The sequence below is a fragment of the Dendrobium catenatum genome, unplaced genomic scaffold (genome assembly GCF_001605985.2).
Source record: "Dendrobium catenatum unplaced genomic scaffold, ASM160598v2 fragScaff_scaffold_1632, whole genome shotgun sequence".
Classification (NCBI taxonomy): Eukaryota; Viridiplantae; Streptophyta; class Magnoliopsida; order Asparagales; family Orchidaceae; genus Dendrobium; species Dendrobium catenatum.
Genome location: NW_021320094.1, coordinates 1,125,622 through 1,141,692, shown reverse-complemented (window position 1 = coordinate 1,141,692; position 16,071 = coordinate 1,125,622). Strand labels below are relative to the sequence as shown.

General features: G+C 34.0%; 1 protein-coding gene across 3 annotated transcripts; it reads right to left on the bottom strand.

Moving 5' to 3' along the window:
- Positions 1 to 2,977: 2,977 nt before the first annotated feature.
- LOC110099066 (ADP-ribosylation factor GTPase-activating protein AGD12) lies at positions 2,978 to 15,867 on the bottom strand. 3 transcript variants are annotated; one of them, XM_028701050.1, is made up of 11 exons: positions 15,595 to 15,867; positions 15,364 to 15,506; positions 13,116 to 13,215; positions 12,945 to 13,001; positions 7,901 to 7,985; positions 6,310 to 6,385; positions 5,970 to 6,133; positions 5,770 to 5,899; positions 5,571 to 5,687; positions 5,334 to 5,429; positions 2,978 to 3,484 (listed from the first exon to the last, which is right to left on the bottom strand). In XM_028701050.1, exons 3-11 carry the CDS (start codon positions 13,174 to 13,176, stop codon positions 3,203 to 3,205), a joined length of 1,068 nt encoding a protein of 355 aa, XP_028556883.1. In that variant the 5' UTR covers positions 13,177 to 13,215; positions 15,364 to 15,506; positions 15,595 to 15,867; the 3' UTR covers positions 2,978 to 3,202. The 3 variants fall into 3 exon arrangements, with proteins under 3 accessions (XP_028556883.1, XP_020681750.1, XP_028556882.1); XM_020826091.2 differs by lacking the exon at positions 15,364 to 15,506 and having other exon boundaries at positions 15,595 to 15,865; XM_028701049.1 differs by lacking the exons at positions 15,364 to 15,506; positions 15,595 to 15,867 and adding an exon at positions 15,120 to 15,320.
- Positions 15,868 to 16,071: the final 204 nt, after the last annotated feature.

Genomic DNA, 16,071 nt, shown 5'->3' with positions numbered 1-16,071 from the left:
AAGATATGAAATTAAAATATCAAAATAAAATGATAAGCTACAATGTCAAGTGAAATTCAACTAAAACAAAAAAAGAAACAAATGTGCTATATCAAATAAGACAAAGTATTTAGCATCAACTTTGGAAGTTCAAGAGAACGAAGGTGGTAATTAATTAATTAATGAAATTTAAGGCTTTTTCAGTTATGCATTTAAAGTCTTCAATGAAATAGATTTAAATGCTTTGGAAGTTCAAGAGAACGAAGGTGGTAATTAATTAATTAATGAAATTTAAGGCTTTTTCAGTTATGCATTTAAAGTCTTCAATGAAATAGATTTAATATGAAACTCAAGCCTCTTTTGGAGGAAATTAAAAATAAAGAATATGAAGAGTTATAAATGAATGGTGTAGATTTAATTTTATGTTTATAAATGAACGATCAAGATTTACTATGGGTGAAGTCCCAAGCCACTTTTATATAGTAGTATAGATAGTTGACTTATAATTAGGTCACACCCTGTAATTTTTTTTTTCTTTTTTGAATTTTCAAAAAATAACTTTACGTGATATATCATATATCTTTATATAAAACTAAAATATTAAATCATTCCCCTTTATTTCTATAAATTTCTTAGCATGTAAAGGTTATAAAAAAGGACATTAAAAATTATGAACTTAATGATCATTTGTTCAACTGAACAGATATTAAAAAATCTAAAAAATTTAAACGCCGATGATATTTTCCAGGAGAAAGAAAAACAAAATTTGGCCTAGATGTAATATTTATAGCTAGGATTATAAAATTGGTAATTACAATGCCTTTAGTATTGATATATTCTCATAAAATTATCTTGATCGGGCACGAATCTCGAGGCAAAATCAACCCGGAAACTTCAAAAATTAAATCTGGGAGCATCTGAACTCCGATTTCAGCAAACTTACAGTCAAACTGAGCATCTCAGAAATACGAACTCCACGACACCAAATTCAACTCAATCCGAGCCCAAATGAGCCCAAATCAAGTGACCGAAGTGATGTTGGAAAGCTCGAACCACAATTTGAGTTAACAAACGGTCTCCGATTTTAACGAGCTTATAGTCGAATCGAACGGCTCGACGAGACGAATCCAACAAGCCCAAGATCGCTGAATTCGGACATCACTAAGACCTTCAAATGTTTTGAAGAACGGTGCATGATCAAAGGATTAAATATCAGCCGTCCATTCAGCCACTCCCTATTTGCCCCTGATCTCACAACTATGTACGGGTCATGCCACTCCATAAAAACTATAAATAGACCCCTTATTTCTCATAAGAGGGACCCCAAGCAAGAAGAAGAGAAGAGAATGAGAGGAGAGAACTGCTTCTCCTCGACCATCACCGGAGTTCTTCCCATCGTCAGAACGACACCAGAATCCCGCCGGATGCCCGAGTGACGCCGAAACTCTGCTCGACTTTGTAACTGAATTTCAATTCAGAAGAAACTTATTGTAATCTGATCGTCCTAACTTGTGAGAAGAATCAGCCTCTTGTATCTCAAATTACAATAGTGGAACTTTTCAACTGGGCGTGGCCCCGTGGTTTTTTCCCTTTTCAGGGTTTTCACGTAAAAATCATGGTGTTCTTTTATCTCATGTTTGTGTATGCTAGATATTCGTACAATGCTCAGACGAAAATTTTCTAACTCTACCGTCGCGTGTATTCTAGCCCGCAACAAGTATTATACTAAGTGAAAAGTTATTCAAAAAAAAAAAAAAGAGCCCCCATGTGATTTAGTTTAATAGGCATATAAAGTTTCTTATAAAAATGATTGCTCAAATCAATATGTCCAAAAAACCTTAAGAAAATATCTTTATGAGTGGGCTAAAATGCAACCGTGAGGAAATTACCCATTAATTATAAAAATATTCTGAAAATATACTAACCATAGCGCATCCCTATCAGCCATCCATCAAAATGACACCACAAAAAACAATAAAGAAAAGTCATTATCACCATCAAAGGAATGATAAATTATTATGTGCGGACACCGGATGCCGTCCGGTAATCAATCTGATTGCGCCATATCATTTTTTTGTTCGGTATCAATACTGGGTACCACTCTGGCTACCGGGTGACATGACATCGTTTTGATTGGCCTCCGAACTGTTTGATGTCCGCACAGAATTAGTTCTCCAAGCGAAAAAACTTAATCACCCAGGAGGAATTGGATACAATGCTCCTATTTGGAGACATATGAATTCTCGTGCTCCCATATCATAGAAACAAGAATCCCAAAACTCATTCAACCCATGGATCTGTTGCTTGGGAGCTTCAACTATCAATCAAGAGATATTGACTTTGAAACTTCTACATGTAATATTCCTAAATTTGCATTTAATTCACTCAATAATCTCAAAAGAAAATCTGAAAACTCATAGTCGCAAATAATTATAGGGATAATCATTATTTATTTCCAAAGTTAAATAACGTTAACATTTAATTATTATTAATAAAAATTCATTGTCAAATCTTATTATATAGAATTTATTTGAAACAATTTTCTCATCGTTTCAATTTTCAGACCGCAATCAATGATAAATAATATCTATAGCAGCTTAAAAAAATTACATTCTCCACAAAAACTTAAAAATCACTTTTATAAATGATGCAGCCATCCTAAACAAACTTTTAAAGGCATCTCCAATCGAAAATCTCATTTTTCACTCCAAAATGCAGTGAAACCAAAAAATGCAGTGATTCATCTCCAATGGAACGCCATTTTGCCCCGTAAACCGTCGTGCTCTTCATTCGCGCCTTTTTCCCAAAGTTCGGTAGAAATAAAAGAATGGCGCAGATGAACAGTGTCAATATTGGCGTCGCATTGTTCATCCGCGATCAAATGCCGTCAAAAATGACGGTCGGTTGGAGCAAAGCAAGAACGGCAAACAAGTGTTTGCCGTTCGGTTGGAGATGCCCTAATTAGATCATCATAACATGTGATATATTGTAATGAGAATTCAAATTCAATTCTTTTTAGATCATTTGCATAACTTCAATGAATAATAATTCAAAACACACCATAAACGGTAAAGTTCCAATTAAAAAGTGAAGGAGAAGCATCATGCATCTTTATGATAAATCAAAGCTAACCTACAAAAAATACATATACACAGGTAGCCTACGACAATAAATGCGACGAACCAGTTCGGCGAATTCAGAGCTTTCGACCACGAATAAAGTTTTATTGATGCAGAGGAATCCACTCCAATTCAAGCTCCAGTTCTCCGCTTTCAACGTTTTGAAGCTTCAGATGTATTTCTTGCTTTATTTTTCCACCGATGATGTTGATGGTACTATCTTTCATCAACGCATTGTCACTCGACTTGAGCCATTTCCCAACCTGCATATCATCAGGCAGCTCTTCGTCGCTAAATACCGTTGCCGCTGCAATGAACGGTTGCAGATCAACCTCAGCTTCACCCATAATGTCGTCGGCGGAGAAGGTGTCGTAGTCGTAGACTTGCTGTTTTGAAGAGGAAGAACTTAGCATTCAGTATCTGGATAGCTTGTGCTAAATACATCCAGTTCAGGCAAAGTATTTCTTCAGCAGTCTTTAAAAAACTATAGTTTTATATGCAGATTATAGTAGTACACAACCTGAGTATTCGCTGTGTACTATGGTTGTGTACTATAATAAGATGAGATTTATAGTGATTTGCATATCAATACAAAACTTTGTATTCCAATTAAATGAAGTCACACAATGAGTATAAAGTTGTGTGCTCCAATACTTTGTATGTAGAGTTATCTACTTAGGCTTCGATTGGGACGACTTTCTTACTGCTTCTTAAAACGGCTTTCTAATATAAAATTTAAACTTTTGTAGTAAGAAGTTATTTTAAGAAGCACTAATAAAACCGTCCCAAACGAATCCTACAAAAGAAGTTGTTTTAAGAAGCAGTAAGAAAGTCGTCCCAAACGAATCCTACAAAAGAAGCTGTTTTAAGAATCAGTAAAAAATTCGTCCAAAACGAAGCGGTTTCGTTTGGGACGGCTTTCTTACTACTTCTTAAAATAGCTTCTTAGTACAAAAATTTAAATTTTTATATTAGGTAGCTGCTTTGAGAAATAGTAAGAAAGGTGTCCCAAACAAAACATTAATCTATATGTAATAATTTCTGCTCAAGAAGGTGGCCTATGGAATTTACAGATAACATAATGGTGCTTCTATTTTGTTGAGGATGCTTCATCATCACAGAAAATAACTTTTTCTTTTTTCTATCTCTCAGCTTCTCTCTCTTCTTTAATAAGCCACATCTTTATTTTACATACAAAAGCTTTCGCTTGTAGCACTTCTCAAGTTATCCATTACAAAAGAATCCATGCACACCAATTTTGCACATCTCCCTATATTATGCCCTTAGTTGATTCCTATTTACATGACTTAAAATAGGAGGCGATTTTAAATTCAAATCAAGCTTAATTTTGGATTATCCCAACTAAAGAGTTATCCTAGCAAAATTTCAAACCCAATTTTATTCTAAAAAAACAGAGAAATTTGTTATTATTTTAACAAGTCAGGAAAGAGAAGCCCCAAATCTTTCAAAGTAAATTAAAAAGAAAACAACTTGGAATAGAAAATAAAAAACAGAGGTTTAAACTAATACAAAAAATTACTCAATTAAAAAGTTCCTCAAAAAGATATCTTCCCATATGTCTATGGAATCGGCACAAAATTTCTAACTAATCTCCTCAAGATGATATTCCACTGTAAAAAAAAATAATCTCCTTCATGTGGTTTTTCTCAAACCTCTCTCTCTTCTCTAATAAACTCCTCAGCTTTAAATAAAAAAGTTTTCACCTGCAATCCTTCTCAAGCCGTCTGTCACCAAAGGATCCACACTTCTGCTCCCAAACAATCCAAAAATTATGCACACTCGAAAACCATAAAAAAAACTTCCCAAACTTGATTTTATCATAAATATAAATAAAATTTTATGTATATCCTAACAAATTATTGAATCGAAACAATAATACATTTAACACATCAATTAGAATAATTACAACAACAACAAGTCTTTATCCCACTACGTGAGGTCGGCTATCGATTAAGATAATTACGAACAAGAAAAAACTAGATATCAAGTGAAGGCAACACTTGCACGAGATTCAACAGTAAACAAATGAGCATTTTTAAAACTTGAATAAGAAATATAAAACTATTAATATCTGAAGATGGTCTGGGCGCATGTGACAATCAAAGCAACCAAATAAAATATCATACTAGAAATATAGAAAATCAGGTGATTACTCATAAAGGTAGAAGAGGCTTTTCAAGTGAAGAAGCACTTCTTATTAATGTAAATGATTACCAGTTTCAGTGCTCCATAACGTTGAGGAACAGTTAACTTTAGCTCCTCATTCCAAACTGGATTCAAATTACTTTGTTTTACAGAAGTCTTAACCTTCTGCACAGTCCAAGCAAAACCACAAAAAAACATCTTAAAAAGAGAAAATTATTAAAGAAATAAATCTAAACCTAATCCTTTACCTCTAGAAATAAATCTAATCTTTATCTTTAGATTCAATAATGAAGACAAACAGCTAACCTGCTGCCCAAGTGCCAAAATAACATAAGGATCACTAGATCTGAAATCTCTAATAGCCAAATTTATTCCTCTAACCACTTTGACCTTCAAAGTTCCAATAGATATTGATGCATCTGTCTGCATTTATTAAAAGATCTTCTGATTATTGGAGTTGAAATATCATGAAATTCAAATCTGAAAAACAATTTACATTACTAACAGCATTTCTTGAAGTGGCTGGGCTGTAAAATGAATCGGAATCTACACCAGAAGCACAAGTCTTGAAGGAGCTCTTGGAAGAGATCATCCGCAAGCTTGGTTTCAAAAATTCCTGGAATTCATACTTTGACCTATGGATAAAAATTGTATCTTGAGCATCCATCACAAGAAATTATTACAAAAGAAATTTACATATTGCACCTGATAAACTTTGTGCGCTCCTCAATGGTTGCATTTGGTTTAGGTTTTGAAATTCCTTTAGGAATATAAGCCTCATAGATTGCATTGGCAGAAGAGTTTCCACCAACCTCAACCATCGACTCAATGTCTTCCTCAGACCACTCATCCAAAGTTACAGACAAGACCTGAATGAGATCAATTACAGTGAAAGAAAGTTGAGCTTAACTCTGAAGTTGCAATATTTACAGATCCAGAGTATTTTACCTGAGGAAAGCGAAAAAAAGTCCAAAAAAAGATTACCATGTTATATTGCACCACAAAAGTAAAAAACTGAAGCAAGTGAGAAAACATTTAACACTACCTTCGAAATATCAGAGCTAAGATTTCTGTGAACACTGCAGCATTTTAAGCATAAAAATACCCCAATATTAGCTGATCTGCAAAGATTCAAAATCTACATTCAGATATACAAATATTTTGATGCAGTGTGAGTTTTCTATCTCAATCCTTAGTCATTTTACTTTTCAGTTTACTTTTCAGTATCATTTGATGTGTCAAATTTATAACATTGTCCTTTTTTGTCTTTAAGATGATTATTAGCGAGTAAATGTCATTTATCATTCAGAACTAGGAAGATATTTGTTTTTTATTTGTTCAAGTGTGATTGTCAATTTATCAATAGCGTTTAAGGCCATGCAATTCAGATGGTTGACTGCGAAATAAATAAAAAAACTTTCTTTTGGCATCCCCATTGGGGATTGATTCCTCCCTCTTACAGCTTAGAGGCGCTTCTTCATTTCTTACTACCTCTAGCCTCCATCGACTTGAGGCATTCATGCATCTCTTCTTCTCTTTATCTTCCCTACTCTTCATCTAAGCCAGATCCTTCCCTTCGAGAATCAAATATTGAAGCCCCTGACAATCTTGGTTTTTTCTGCCTTGCTAACCATTTTGGCACAAAGGTTTTTGCAATGTATAATAAACACAAGTCGGTTTGATTATCAGCATGACAAAAAATCACACAGGTGAAAAGTATAAGAGAATACGACTGGGAGCATCGTAGGGATTTAAGATTTCCTCTCCATGTGCCCACCTGAATTTGTTAATGCTATCACAGTTAGATATTGTACAAGATGAGACAAAAATGGAAGTAGTTCACTAAAGTTATAGAAGGCAAGGATCCTAGTTAAGTGTAAGAAAAAAAAAAAAAAATCAGTAAGCAATGCTACTGGACAACAATCCGACTGATAATAAGAAGTTTATAGAAGATCAAAAAGCAACTCACTGTAGTCTTTGAGGGTAACATGGTAGGAAAAAAAGGGTAATGTGGGCAAGAACATAGCAGGAAACTGATCAGTTAATCTGGAGATGAATCATGTGGGTTGCTTCGTTTTAAAAAATATATCTTGGAAACTGAAGGAAGAATTCTACAGAACTTCAACAAGACCATGTAATGAAAGATCAGAACGTTGAAAAATAAAGATAGCACAAATGAGTAGAATGTTAGTAAAAATGAGAATTTTGACATAGATTGTTGTGGGACTACACGGATAAAATATAAAATAGCTTTTTGAAGAAGTGTCGGGCTAACTTCTATCATAGATTATATATATGTCAGGAATTAACAATTGACCACAACTCCACAAGAGAGAAATTACAAAATCAGCATCTTTTTCATGGAATAGGATAAATATGTTGCACCATTGTGTAAAGCTTGCAGCTTTCAAATTATCTGAATGGTTAAAGAAAATAAATAGATTTATTCAGGAAAAACAGATGTTGGTCACAAATAACAAACAAGAATTGAATGGTGAACGAGGCTGATCGGGTAAGGATAATAATGATCATGATTATGAAATGTACTATACGTAGCCATAGCTCAATGTATCCAATATAAATGGGATAGCTCAGAAAAAGAGTCCATCTGCTCCAAAAAAGGTTATAGAACTTACGCCCATTTAGGATCTGGAGCATCACAGTCAGCGCACACCTGGTTATCACTTTTCAGTAGTAGCTCTTTCATTTTTCTAGAACTTCCTGTTTTGAAACAGAAGAAACTTAGCTATAAGTTATTGCTAATTTTAATCAAAATAAGTTAGTAGAAAATAGAATTAGTAAAGACACCATGAATCATAAAGATCTTAGATTTGTACAACGAAAAAAAAAACAAATAATTAAATACATCATAAGGACAAGTATCAATTTCGTGATGTGCTTTTAGGTATATTTGTTGAATATCGATTCAACTTTACAAGTAAAAGCTGGATAGAAAATAACAAGAAAAAAAAATCTCCTTATACATTTTCTCAAAGGCATAAAATCCCTGTCATCTGTCTAATTGTAATGGCACTAAAAGCAAGAAGTCGCATTCCTTTTGGCAACATTGACAAAAATTCCCTAGAAAGTAATTTGACTACAGCACACATCGGTCTTTAGAATGACTACAATTGCTATATGGTGGTTAGCATGAGCACATACTCGGCCACTTCTTGAGAAGTAACAAATAGCTAGTATAAACAAAATTGAAAAATCTCTTGTACATTTTGCCGAAGAATAATTATCTTAGGGGCTGTTTGGTTGTAAGTTTTGAGGGTGTAAAGTATTTCAAATGCAGGGGTTTTGAAAACTTTGATATTTGGCTGAATGAAAACGTAATGCAAAGTAAATGTAGTTTAAATCATTTTAACTTATTTTTTTGGTAAACTAAACTCGCTTAGTTTTGAGCAAGAATCATTTACACCGCAAGCAAGCTCGCTTGACCGCCACCAACTGCCACTGGCCAAGATAATTCTAATTATGAAATATGAGCATACATCTTTGTATGCATTAACAAGCAACTACATATTCATATGAAGAATTGCAAGTGGAAATAAGATAAAGCGTGTTTGTTTAAAGCTTTGCTCAGTTGGTAACATTTGGAAAAGAAGTATAATTCTTTAAATATTATATACATATTCTTTTTATGCAACTAGTATAATAGATTTGTTGCTATGAAGGTAGGTAATCATATAAACAAGTATGAGTTACAAATATGTGAAATCTACTTAATATTAAATTAGTAAAGTTTGGTTATAAAATGATATGTTACTGATGGACCGGACCAGCCGGTCCATCCACCTTCAACACCGGCCCAAAAAGGGCCGGTTCTTGTTTACTGCAGGCGGAGAACCCGCCTGCCTGGGCGGTCGGCCGAAGGGAAAGAAGGGGGGCGGGTGGGCCCAAGGGGCCCACCAAATGAATAAGGGAGGGAATTTTGTTTGCCCTAGGGGTGTTTAGGGTATTTTGGTGGGGATCATGTGAGGGTTTAAGGGGAGTTAGGGTTTATTTTGGAGGTATCTTGTTTGGTGGCTGTTTTAGGTTTCTTCTTCTCTAGGGCTTGGGAGAAAGCTTCCCTTCTCGAATTGGGAGCATTATATCCGTGGAAACTTGTAAGTCTTTTGATATTTGACTAAAGGAAGTGTTTGTGAGTGTTTTCATCCAAGCAATCTTCTTTTCTTCCACTATTTTTGGGCTATTTTCTTGGATTCCGAATTTTGCAACTCAAGTTCCATCAGTTACCTGCAATTTTAAGTCGGGCAAAAGGGACTCCTAAAGAGACAAAAGTGACATTTATGTAGTTCAATGCTAATAATGCAATGTTTACATAGACTTCATTGAACATTCATATGAAATTTTAGACAAATCTTTAAAAGACTAATATTGATATTCAATATAGGCTTCAAAAGAAGTAAATATTAATGCTAAATATGAGTTTATGCTGTTTTATAAATAATGACAAGTTTGATTCATTCATGATTTCAATGTTGTAAGTTTTATAATCATGTAATTTAATTGTTATTTAATTTTCATAACTTATGGAGTCTCATTGCTCACCAATAATTTTATACTGGTTATTGTTACAGGAAAAGGAAAGAAAACTAGAAGCAGAATAGGTTCAAGTTCATTTCACTTTATGTTCTTCTGTTTAGCATTGTTTGTGAGTCTATATTTGAGGTATATAGATTGTTCAATGTTGTACTACTTTAGATTCTCTTAGTGGCTACGTACATATTTATGTGATGAAATTTGAATTAAATAGATGCTTCTGTGTATTTAGTAAATGTAATTGTTGGTGGTTCTTTTATTCAACTATGACATTAATGAGAAATGATAAAAGTAAAGAATGAATGTGATGTTTTTGTATATGACACTCTACATTACTAGTAAGGGGTATTATGGAGTGTTACATCTAGTGTACTTCAAGCCTCGTCCCGCTTGTCTCTTGGTCGCATAGAGCCTCAACAATCGTTCCCAGAGAAATTTATGATAATTTAAAGAAGAAGAAACGAAAAGTAATAAAGACAATTTATGAAACTTTCGTTGTCTCCAACCACACACTTAAGTATGTAATGCAGTTTAACTTTAATCTTCTCATATATCAAATTTTAAAGAGCTAAGAATTTTTTGGTTTTAATTTTTAACAAATTATATAATTATTATAAAATATGAAGGTAGCTCTATTAAATTAAAAAAATATGTTTATTAATTTTCTAATTTAATAGGATATCTTATTGTATAAATAATTATATTTTGTACAATGAAACAAAGTTCTAAATGACTTGTTTAAGTTATTTATACACAAGTTATAAAAAAATTCTTAGACTACTTGCATTCACAAAATGTATAAATTGACATGCATAAATCATCTACACTTTTATGCATTTGAAAGCTCAAAGAATTTGTATCGATGTTTAATGTATTGTCTTATGAACACATATACTCATGAGATAATGCATCAACATAACATCGCCAAGTGTCAACTATGAATATACAATTAGCAAACTGATCTAATTATGTGATACTACGCAATACGAAACTTGCAGGTATGGCCTTGTACTTGTTTCTTCTTTATTATGTTTATACTCTAGGCTTGTGCAGCTTATAAATAGAATGCAAATATTCAAACAATTTAAATTAGCAGCTATAATATGGTGTGATCGAAGTCATATTTTATTGTTCACTCACATTAGTTTTGCAGGAAGACCCTAGGGTAGCAAGCATTAGAGACATGAAAAATAGGGCCTTATACACTCATATGTAGGCTTTTCATTATTCACACTAAGTTCATCACTTGGTATGGGTAAATTTGTAGCAACCTCATACTGCCTGGGTTAGTGTTCATAGAGACTATTAGCATTCTAGGTATACACATCACTTACTAGTAGGTTAGCCCACTCAAAGAATATAATCCACATAGTCTAAAATTTCAGAGGGAGCAATGATTGAGCGTAATGGGCTTGTCACACTGGACATAAACACGTAACTTAGATACATACTTGGTCAGCATCTAGCCTTTGCTAATGCTCAGCATGTCATCCCCTTAGTGAGAATCTATATATCTTAGGATAGGAAACCAAGATATAGAAATTACACACCCATAGACACCTTCTTCATCTAGTTCGTCTAGGATGTGTCTATCTTCCTTAGGAATGATATAAATTATATATTAACATGTGATTAAGTGAATCGGTAGGCATTCCTGGTCCAAGCTGGATGTAATTCCAGGCTACTAGCTTCTCTATCGCATTGGAAAGATAGTTGGGTTGGTCACATGCGACAAAGTTATAAGTCTCGTTTCTTACATCATCTCTACCATATCGAGGAAAGTCTAGTCTTGCTTGATTTCACACAATCAAGCTATAAGTCTCATCCTACATATAGCTTTCCATTGTTCACATTGAGGGCATATTCAGGGTTTTCATTACATCTTTGATATCTTCTCAATGTGGATGACAAGAGTCAAGACATCTTGCCTTTGTGGTCACACACGATCAAATTGTAAGTCCCATTTTGACATCTCCTCTACCAAAATTGATATGTTCAATATCTCATTCTATGTTAGTCATCTCTACGACATTATGAAGATATTCATGTATATTCTATATTCTCTACCGCACTAAGAAGATGTTCACATTTTTCATATACGTCCTATCTTCTCTACCACATTAAGGAGATATTCGGGCATTCTCAATCTCACGCGATTGAGTTATAAGACCAATCTAGAGTACCATCACCACATGGAAAAAATACCTTCCTTAGCCTTATAGCCTAGGTAGCCATGCCAACCTTGATAGGTAGCACCATATAGTACTATGAGTCTTTATTTGGGACAACTTTTTTAATGAGTTCTAAAATAGCTTTCTAGTACAAAAAATTTCAACTTCAAATAATTTTTATACTAAAGAAAGCATTAACAATATTGTACCAAACAAAGCCTAAGTCTAGTCATGGTTTCTCTCTCATACGGAAGTGAAGTGTAATTCCTATCTATCAACCTAGGGCTAGGTGCAAACTCTTAGTCTACGAGGTCTCATTAGATGAGGTAAACTATGGTTTCTAATAAAAATCTTCGGGTCGCCACTTCACTAAGTAGATTAAAGATACAGACAAATCTGGAATGATAAAACCATGAGATCTTAGACAAGGGCGTAATACCCACTTGTTAGGATAGTTTTCACTTTCATACCATGCATTCATTTTGACTTTCACCTTATTAGAACTACATCAATCATTACTAATTTAAACACAAATAGACTCCTTAATCTAGAATATTTTCATACACGCCCGAGATGTAATTAACATTAAGAGCTTACTTTTTTGGAAAACCTCGAACCCCTGAATTAAAATAAAACATATTTGGAGCTATATTTTTGGGAGGGAAAATTTTTAGGATATATAAATTTAATCTACCTTCTATTGATACCTATGGGCCTATAGATTGTATTAATCAAATACAATCAATCATCTACAACGCCGCAAGGTGTCTTTTGAAACCCACACACTTTATTTAGAGGTGACATACAAGGTCTTTTGAGAAGAATATATTAGTGAATGCATGGCCAATTAATAAGAGACCACTTGAGATGGAGCGGTTAGAGATAGAAGTAAAAAAAAAAAAAAAACACACACACACACAGGTGCATAAAAGCATGCAACAACAGGATCTATTGTCTGCACCTGAGGTCGACTTGTTGTAGTCATAGTAGCGATTACTCTTCCCTCCACCTTGCAAACCTTCAAAATCAAGAGAAGCAAATTCAACAAATTTCTATTTTCTAAGAAGTCATTAAAATTTAAGAGGCATGCTATTCATAATACAATGTAAAGAAGGTGATGAGGCTGGCTTACTGTATTCATGATAACGATTGCCTGAGTTGGATTTACTGTACTCATAGTGACGATTGCTCATATTTTCAAGTTTTGGACCTTGATCATCAAAAGAAGTTATCTGGATCACCAAATAATATGAGCATGAATATTGATAGCTCTGATATATTCGAACCACAAGAAATATTGTAAGGACTAAGGAGTAGATATAAATCAAAAATATCTGAGAATGAAATGAGCATACTCATCTTCATGAGGAATCAAAACATACTGATTCACCTAACAAAATAATTTGAGGCCATTGAAACTTTATAAAGAAAAACTTGTCTGCTACACCCTATATGGCTATATTGATTGAGTAGAAACTCTAAAGCATTTGGATGGTAAATAGTGCCACATTTGAAGAACAACTGAAACACTTTTTCATGCTATCAGACCTGTACAAGCTCTTTGACTATCTGATGATCGAAACCATGGTATGATTATTGTACATTTTGCATGCCATTAAGTTCCATTGCACTCTAAAAACAGTTTCGTTATGCACTGGCAAGTGCAAAGTTACATGTTTGGAATTCCAGAAGACCAATTTAAAGCAAAAAAGGAAAAAAAAAATATTAGACGGTGGCAGCCCCCAAGCAAATTTTCTGATTTTCTGTAATTCTCAAAGTGTTGTAGCATTAACCAGTTCTTAACTTATAAATGAATTAGGCCTGACTACAAGAAGAAACATGACAAACAATATCATGGCAAACGTGCACACAGGAGACTTACAAATATGTCAACCTTTACCTAATTCCAAATGTTGGGTTTGCTTTTTGTTCAAGTATGAATGATAAAAGTCTGACTGTTAATACTTCGCTGGGAAGATAATTAGGTAGAATGGCGGATAATACATTAATACTTTGCTGTGTGGAACAAAGCCTCGCACAGTTCAAAAAGCACTAGAAGTTTTTGGGTACAGCGGTCCATCACAAGCATTTGAAATTCATGAAGTTGAAGAGGATTGGAAAACAACAAAAAACTTGTTTTATGCTTTCAATGTGCAAGCAGTGAACAAAGAGTCCAAAAATAGGCATGGACAAATATCTCATGTATGGGACAAGACAAAACTCTCAGTAATTATCCTCTCATTTATTAGAAATAGTAAAAGTATAAGGATGGCCGTTAAAAAAGAGCTTCCTGGGTGTTGGGACAAAGAATGTTATGAAAATATACTTTTATTTGGTAATGTTTACTAGTATTTTATTTTACTTACGTTTGAACACTTTCTTCACAAAAATCAATCAAACACCAAAAAAAAAAAATAATAATAATAAAAGATGAAGTTGAGGAAATATCAAATTATAATATTGTTTCTTATAATTTAGAATAATTATTCATTTGGGGAGATGCAATTATATGTGAAAAAGTTGTAAAATTATTATAGGAAAAATAAATTTTCAAAAGTTATTGTCAGGATTATAATTTTTTTTTATTTTAAGATGTCAGATAATTTTTTTTAGCGCACTCTAAAAGAACTTGTTAACTTTTAACAGGACTCAATGACGAAAAAGTATTCATGTAGCCGACCCACATAACGGGACAAAGGCTCGATATTGTTGTTGTTATACTCTAAAAGAACTTGTTCTAAGAAGAAGTTTCTCATCACAGAAATTTTTGAAAAACCAAAAGAGAGGTGTAGCCAAACATAATGTGGCAACTATCCTGAAATCAAAACAGTAAATAAGCTGCCGCAAACAAACTCTAAATGGAGCATCTAAAAATTGGGAACTCGATGTTTTCTTGAACTAACTCCTGTTTAAGTCAGCAAGAATACTTGGTTCTGTTAGGTAGAACAAGACATCATGCCAGCTAAAATATTACTTGAAGGGATATAAAAGAAAGAAGAAAGAAACCTAGGAAATTTCAGATTAAAATAAACACTAATCAACTTAAACTCAAAAACTATAAAATTTAACATCAGCAGGTTTGTTCAATAGTCCAAATCTTAAACAAACATAGCATGAACACCGATCAGGTCCAAACCATTCAATCTAGCAAACAAAACATTTCTGTAAATATGAAGCTTCCGGCAAATAAACTCTTCAATGGGAAGGCCGCGTGACCACATGAGCAAATTAGAGAGCATTCGTTGAAAGAGCCAACCATCCGTCAACAAAAGATAAAAAACATCAAGGTAATGAAGCACTCTAACGCAGGAAATTAATAAATAACCAATGCTCCCTGCATTAAATCCCAACAGGTAACAGAAAACAAGTCTTGCGTTGACCTGTCCTCCAATAAAACAAGCCGCGGACAATTTTGAAAAAAAAGATGCCGGAAAAATTGGGCCGCAAGACGGCGAAATCCCTTAACAATCCGTAAACCCAAAATGAGCGAAAGAACCAATCTTTGTGAAACAAAAAGAACAACCTAAACGTGAATAAAAATAAAAACTAATCAAGCAGAAACGATGAACAATTAAGATGATATAACGCGAACGATATGAAGAGATTTCGACCTGGACGGGAATTCAATCGGAATTATCTGCTTTATCGTGATTGGGATTGGACTATTGAAAGAGAAATGGATTCCCTTTGCGCGCTTCGTAGCCAAATCCGCTCCCTGGAATGCGAGAGAGGGAGGAGAAAACGGGAATGAATTTGTATGCGTTGGGTGACCCAAGAGGCGGTGAAGGCATTGAGTTTTCCTTAACAGATTCGGGTTAGTATCCGATTACCCGTTAGTCAACGGTCGTATTGGAGAAATTCGAATCCGGACTATCCGGAAGGCAGGCGACGTCCAACCGACATTAGGGTTACGTATCACATGCGAGCATTGAATTTTCAGTAATTTAGATTAAATAGATTCATTAGGATATGTTAGGTTCTTCTTAGTTGAAATCTTGAGACATTTTTGTGTCTCTTCCGGCAGGATTTAGTTCATATATTCATGAGATTGTTAGTATGTATGGTCATCTTCAAGCGGATGAATTATT

Coding starts and splice junctions, on each gene's coding strand:
- LOC110099066 (XM_028701049.1), bottom strand. Junction 7,986..12,944: donor CTACAACAAGTCGACCTCAG/GTGCAGACAATA, acceptor GTTTCAAAACAG/GAAGTTCTAGAAAAATGAAA. Junction 5,430..5,570: donor TTTTGGCACTTGGGCAGCAG/GTTAGCTGTTTG, acceptor TGGACTGTGCAG/AAGGTTAAGACTTCTGTAAA.